The following is a 7,635-nucleotide window of genomic DNA, read 5'->3' as shown; positions in this document are numbered from 1 at the left end:
AAATAATCAACTCTAATTTGAGGAGACAGCTCTTCCCCAATTACATTTTTTTTCCCATATAAATATTTTCTGGGGGAGGGGGGTGTACACAAAACACTCAGGAATATATAATCATTTAAACAACCAAAGGGCACATTCTGCAAGCCAGCTCACATCCTTTCCCTTTCCATGAGTCTAGAGTCCTCAGCTGCTCTATCTGTCCATGTCATCATCTCTGCCTCCATCTCTGGTGTTGCTGCTTTTCTGGATAGGGTCTCAAATACCACTCATGTTCTTCTCCCTTGATAGTTCTAGGATCTTCTGTTTCTGGAATGTAGCATTAACAACGCCCCCTTTTTTGTTACAAAACTTCTACATTTACAGTTGTGACAGTCGCAATTAGTCATGATAACAATTACTCACTATTGAATCATAAGAATCTTATCCCCATATCCTTTCACCAGACACAAGATGAAAACAATTTAGTGGGAATTCTACCTTCCCTCTACCACTTGAAACTAAACTCCCTCTTGAAAACTTGTAAGCCAGTCATTTCATGCCTTTATTGCCCCCCCCCCCCATTTTAGGTAGCCAATATCTAACTAAGTTGCCCGTCCCTATCACCCCTGCCTACAGAGGAGATAGGCTGAAGACTCCTTCCCTATCAGTTGGTATTTTGAGCTACTACATCCATAAGTAGTTGGTCAAGTTCATCAAATCATAGCAATTTACACTTGTTTCCTTTATCAAAATTTTTTATCTTCTTCTAGTCAAGTTGTGATCATCAAGCCATCGAGGCTAGGTCAAATGGGTACTATCTACAAATTTGGGCATTCTTATGCAACTCCCCTCACTTAATATCAGCTGGATGCTTCACTCTCAACTCTAGCCCTTCATGGCTATGTCCTTGTCCATGGGCTCAGGAGTTCTCAGCCTCACCACAATTCAGACCAACCATCCCTTCTTCGTCTCTCTCTCATCTCCAAGTTTACAGGGGTCCATGGAATATGGTTGAACTCAGCCCATATCTTCATTGCTGCCTTTCCTCCACTTTCACTCAGCAGTAGACCAATGTGTTCTCCAGCAAGCCCACATGCCCACTTGTGTGATCCCCCCAAGTCTCAGTCTTGGAGGGGGATAGTCCTGAAGGGACTTGATTGCTTGCCTTGATGGCTCTCCGACAAACAACTTACCTGTCCTTGTAGTAGCCAATCAGACTACTGCTTTTGTTTTTGGTTTTGATTTTTATTTCCACTTCAGAAGGTTCTGGATGGGGTTCAGGATTCCACCTAAGGTTTTACACTACCAAGGCTCCACAAGAAGCCTACATTACTGGGCAAGTTCTAGAACCTTTCTTAGGTATTCCAATGAAGACAGGCTTACAAGCTTTCAGTAATCATGCTTCCCAATATTTCTTTTTATCGCACTCAAGTGTCTATTTTACAATAGTAGGCAAGGGAAACCAAGATTCATAAAACAGTCAATCATCTTAACATTATTTCACCTCTTATACCCATTCAGACTATGTCTTGATCCCTGTATCACAGAGTCCTGTTGTTCCAATGTTAAGCATACATCACTATTTACCTCTGTCCCATTTAGCCCATGCAAACCTGTCTCAGTGTTCCCCTATCTACCTTGTTCTTTCATCCCGTCTCCTTCCTTGTGTATTGTTCTCCCCAACACCCAAACTATGATGTGTCTATCTCTGACCCTGTGCTCTACCGTCCCTCCACCCTACCTCTGGTAACCAACAAAGAACATTTTTTTTTTTTTCCTTTAAGCATTAGCATTTTTTCTTAAGCTTTTACAATAATGGTCTTATGCAATATTTGTCTTTATGTGACTGACAATATTTGTCTTTATGTGAATGCCTCTTTTGGGCACAACATGCCAAGGGGACATCAGGCCCAGCCAAAACTGTGTCACTGCACAGACTCCACCCTGACTCACCACCCTGCCATCTTCAATGACCCGTGGCAAATGGTGCACTTGTCCCCACCCCCACATCACTCCATTTAAGACCTCTGAGAGGTGGCAATGTGTCTGGGGATGCCCCAAAGTACCACAATAATGCATCTCCAGCTTGGAGTGAAAGACAGCAGGGACCCCCATTTGAAGAAAAAAAGAGAAAAATTCACCTTTGTCATAGAATGACAAGAAAGAGTAAAAGCAGCTAGTATAGGGAAAGTTGTGAACACAAATAAAGGAACTATAATATATGTTACTTGAGTAAATACAAGAACTTTTGAAAGCTGTTATTAATGGGGAATCTTTATCATCATCATTGCTATCACATTATTATTTTCAAAATCTTCCTTTAAAGCAGCCTGAGGAGTATACATGTTTTCTTAAACTTCAAGAAATGGGAAGGCTGTCTAGACATACTTCAAGACTGTGATTCCTTTCCTTATGGTAGACCAATGTGTGTATATGTGCATTTTTTTTTTCTACTGAATCAGTTATAGTCAAGTGTCTACTACAGATATGAATCATAGCTTAAATGTATAGTGCTTTTAGGTCAATGTTTGCTAAGTAATTTCACATTCTTTATGAATCCTGTACAGTATATAAGCATGGGCTAGTAACTTTCTTACTCTCTGTTCATAGGATGAACTAGCACCTGCCAAATTTTTGAGACATCTCCAAGCTTAGAGGAAAGCTCGTCTAAATAAAGGTCAGCTCACGTGACATTGCTGAGATTTAATCCTTCTCTGGCTGCCCATGTGACTAGAGGCTGATTTGCAAGTTTCTTCTTTCCTGGGGTCCCGATTACTAGCTATCTGGATCCTTTGACTTGACAGCAAGAAAAGTTGGAAATGAAGAAGGTTCCAGAAAAGCACCAGCAGCAAGGACTTGAGGGCCTCCATGGGGCTTCCATACACCAGAATGAAAGTCTGTGGCCGTCAAAGCAAACAGTGAACTAGAATAGCCTTTGTCCTCAGACACAGCCACGTACTACAGTGTGTCAGACTCCATGGGCTACCAGAAAGATCCTGGAATCTAATCAGGGAAGTGGCTGTTGGTAGCTGGATGTGCCCAATTGTGTAGTCCGTGAAAGACTGGATGTTCTCCATCCAGGAAGGTGTGAGCTGTCTCCAGTCCAGTCAGCCGAACAGCACTTCGCTTGGCCCTCCTACCTTCTCTGACTGATGCCTGGAGACTGAGGTTGCTCTCAAGGATTCTGGACTCTGACAGTCGTCAGCACCCATCCCCCACCTGCGGCTCCTCTCCTCCCCACCCTGCACTTGAAGGGCACCTCTGCTGAGATGGAGACGTGAGCCTGCTTTGGATGATGACAGCAGTGTATGCGAATGGAGGTAGCTTGGTGAACCCCCACTGCACCCGGTGGGATCGGCGGGACAGCGTGGAAAGTGGCTGCACAATAGAGTGCAGCAAGGAGGAGGAAGAGGGACCATCCCACCAGCTGACACCCTTCGAGAAGCTGACACAGGACATGTCCCAAGATGAGAAGGTGGTGAGAGAGATCACACTCGGGAAACGGATCGGCTTCTACCGAATCCGAGGGGAAATTGGAAGTGGAAACTTTTCCCAAGTAAAACTCGGAATTCACTCCCTAACCAAAGGTACGGTCTGACTTCCCAAGGATCTTCCCTTCCCCTCACTTCATGGCTTTGGGATCTGGTTTAGAGGTAGAACTAGAAACCAGGACCAAGAAACCTAGTGAAGTTTCACAACTGAGCCCTTGCTAGTTAGTGCCAGTCCTTTGATTGTGCCAGATGTCTTTGGTTGTTATCTGTTAATTTTCACAGTGATGGTATGATATCAACATTTTTACATCCACTTTGTAAATAGGGAAACTGAGACCCAAAAAAGTTCGGGTGCCTTCCCCAATGCTACATAGGTAGTAAATGTAAGATTCAGCTGTGGGGTTTAAGACAAGAAACTCTTTCACCTTAGATATATTGTGGAAGCTTTTAATTTGAGCCAGACCTCGAGTGGGATAAGATTTGGGGTTGGTAGTGATTCTAGAAGAGAGGAGAGTTAGTTAGGACAAGGTGAGCAAAAGCATGAAGATGATAAAACGGCATTTAGCAGAGTTTCACCCCACTACTCATCTGTCACTTTGTCGTAGTGTGGTGGCAGCTGTGATGCTGGAAGCTATGCCACTGGTATTTCAAATATCAACAGGGTCACCATGGTGGACAGGTTTCAGCAGAGTTGCCAGACTAATGTTTTTGTTATTATTGTTGTTAGGTGCCATTGAGTTGGTACCAACTCATAAAGACCTTATGCAAAGCAGAACAAAACACTGCCCGATCTTGGGCCAACCTCACTATTGTTGCCACACTTGAGTCCATCAATGCTGCCACCTAGTCAATCCATCTTATTGGGGGTCTTCCTCTTTTTCTCTGACCCTCCACCCTAGCAAACATGATATCCTTCTCCAGCGACTAGTCACTCCTGACAATATATCCGAAGTATGAGAGACGAAGTTTGGCCATCCTGGCCTCCAAGGAGCACTCAGGCTGCACTTCTTTCAACACGGATCTGTTGGTTCTTTTGGCAGTCCATGGCATTTTAAAAATTAAAAAAAAAAAAAAAGGTGCCAGACTAATATATACTAGGAAAAAAGATCAGGTGACTTACTTCTTAAAAATTGGCCAGTAGAAACCTTATGAATAGCAGCAGAAATCTTATGAATAGCAGCAGAAATATACCTGATCTACCCAGAGCTTCGGAAAGTTCATAGAAAAATTCAGTTATCTTTTAGCTCCATTTTTCTATGAATCTTTTAAAAGTTTCTCCTAGTAACAGAATGGGAGTCCTGATGTGGTACTGTGGATTAATGCACTGGACCACAAAATTGGTTTGAACTGCAAGGTCAGCAGTTCAAGCTTACCACCTGCTCCTTGAAAACTCTATACAGGATCGCTATGGGTGGGAACCAACTCAATGGCACTAAACATTACATAAACATAAAAACTGACAGAAGATGAGCCCTGAAAGTTGGAAGGCATTCAAAATACGACTGGAAAAGGCCTGTCTCCTCAAAGTAGAGTTGACCTTAAAGATGTAGACGGAGCAAAACTTTCAGGACCTTTATTTGATGATGTGGCACAACTCGGATTGAAAAGAAACAGCTTTAAATATCCATAAATAAATTTTAAAATCCATTAATAATCAGAAATTGGACATGCAAAGTATGAATGAAGGAAAAGTAGTTTTCAAAAGTGAAATGGAACACACAAACATCTATACCCTAGACATTGTTGATGTTGTTAAATGTCATCAAGTTCATTCCAAGTCATAGCAACCCTGTATAGGGTTTCCGAGGAGCAGGTAGTGGGTTTGAACTTCTGACCTTGCAGTCCAGTACTTATCCTACTGTACCATACCATGACTCCAGCCTATACATTAGTAAGCTGAAATGACTCATAGTGGTCATTTTGAATCTGATATTCATATGGTCTACTATACTAGAAATGACAAAATGAAGTAGAATGGCATCATATTCATTTTTAAAAAGAACATATTAATATCTATTCTGAAATACAATATTGTCAGTGATAGGATAATATCCCTCCACCAAAAGTAAGATCAGTTAATATGAGTATTATTCAAATATATGCACCAATCACTAATGCTAAAGATGGAAAAATTGTAGATTTTTACCAACTTCTGCTGTCTGAAATTGATCAAACATACAACTAAGATGCATTGGTAATTACTGATGATTACAATGAAAAAGTTGGCAACAAACAAGAAAGTTCAGTAGTTGGAAAATATGGCATTGGTGAAAGTAACAAATCTGGAGATCACATGATAGGATTTTGCAAGAGTGTAGGGTACATCTCAACATAAAGGAAACAAAAATCCTCACAACTTGACCAATAAGCGACAGGATAAATGAAGGAAAGATTGAAGTTGTCAAGGATTTCATTTTATTTGGATCCATAATCAATGCCCATGGAAGCAGCAGTCAAGAAATCAAGGGATATTTTGCATCGGACAAATCTTTTGGAAAAGACCTGTTTAAAGTGTTCATAACCAAAGATGTCACTTTGATGACAGAAGTGCAATTGATTGAAGCTACAGTATTTTCATTTGCCTCATGCATTTGCTCTGGTAGCGTAGTGGTTATGAATCGGGCTGTGAACCTCAGGGTCAGCAGTTCGAAACTACCAGCTGTTCCACAGGAGAAAGATGAGGCTTTCTGCTTCCGTAAAGATTTACAGCACAAGGTCGCTATGAGTTGGAACCAACGTCACGGCACATAACAACAACATGCATGCAAAGGTTGGACAATGAATCAAATGGGATCAGTGAAGCACTGATGCATTTGAATTATGGTATTGGAGAAGAATATTGATTATACACAGACTGCCAGAATACTGAACAAATCCATCTTGTATCAAGTACAACCCAAATGCTTTTTTTAAAAAGCAAGTATGGCAAGACTTCATCTCATGTACTTTGAATATGTTATCAGGAGTGACCTGTCCTTGGAGAAGGAGATCATGCTTGGTAAGGAAGAATGTCAGTGAAAAGAGGAAGACACTCAATGAGGTGGATTGGCACAATGACTGCAACATTGGACTCAACCATGGCAATAATTGTGAGAATAGAGCAAGATTGGGCAGAGTGTTGATCTAGGGGGCATAGGGTGGCTATGAGTCAGAACTGACTTAGTAGCACCTAACAACAACAGCAACAGTTTACCTAAACATGAAGGGTTGGTGGGAGAATGGGCCGGAAACCTAAATTGAGCCTGGATTATGGTGGATTTTGAGTATTGCCCTAGTGAATTTGGAATATTTCATTTAGCAGTGAAGAATCATCAGTAGCTTTGCAATTAGAACAGGACTTTTGGAGATGAATCCTATAGTGATGAGAATGAAGGTTGTTAAGAGGAAGATGGAGGAAGAATTTACTGTGATAGTCCAGCCAGGTGGAGGGGACCGTGAGCTAGGATAGTGCAGTTAAGATAAAAGGGGAGCTGGGCAACACTGAAAAGCTGACTCTGTTTGGTTGATAATTGAATGTGGAACTGAGGGTGGAAGAAGGCAGTGAATATGAAGTTTACTTTGCAGATGGAAAGAATACTAACACCTTAAATGCTGTTGTTGTTGCTGTTAAGTGCTGCCCAGGAGGTTCCAACTCATAGTGACCCTGTACAGGGTTTTCAAGAAGCAGATGGTGGGTTTGAACTGCTGACCTTATGGTTCACAGGCCAGTGCTGATCCCAAAGCACCACACCAGAAGTTTGATACCTTAAATAGAGGTAGAGCAATGTGGGGAAAGAGCACATGTAGGAGAGAAAATTATGCATGAAAACTTTGACATCCAGGAGGAGCTATTGTCATGGATTAAGCTGTTCTCCCAGAAAAGCTGGGCTAGGCCAGGACTCCCAGTATTGTGTGGTTGTTTTCTATCTTGTGATCTGATGTCTTTATCCTATGTATTGTTACACCTAATCTCTGGCTTGAGTCAAGGCCTGGATTAAGTAATGTTATGTCAATGAGGTGTAGGATTAGTGTGGGATGCAAGACCCTACTCATGTCACAGCCCTGATCAGATGTAAGGAAACTGCCCCTAGGGTGTGGCCTGTATCACCTTTTGTTTTGTAAGAGAGGAAAGGAGAGAGAATCAAGCAGAGAAAAAGGACTATCATGCACTGCCCAAAGAACAAAC

The 7,635-nt window shown here is 41.9% G+C and overlaps 1 protein-coding gene across 1 annotated transcript in view; it reads left to right on the top strand.

Moving 5' to 3' along the window:
• Positions 1 to 3,274: 3,274 nt before the first annotated feature.
• The window catches only part of NIM1K (NIM1 serine/threonine protein kinase), a 39,527-nt gene continuing 35,166 nt past the window's right edge, over positions 3,275 to 7,635 (top strand). Inside the window, exon 1 of the mRNA XM_006865756.1 lies at positions 3,275 to 3,566. Within this exon, the coding sequence (XP_006865818.1) occupies positions 3,275 to 3,566 (292 nt within the window). The remainder of the gene's footprint in view (positions 3,567 to 7,635) is intronic.

This window comes from Chrysochloris asiatica, unplaced genomic scaffold (assembly GCF_000296735.1).
Source record: "Chrysochloris asiatica unplaced genomic scaffold, ChrAsi1.0 scaffold00082, whole genome shotgun sequence".
Lineage (NCBI taxonomy): Eukaryota > Metazoa > Chordata > Mammalia > Afrosoricida > Chrysochloridae > Chrysochloris > Chrysochloris asiatica.
The sequence above is the reverse complement of the archived record's forward strand: the minus strand, read 5'-3'. Positions and strand labels throughout refer to the sequence as shown.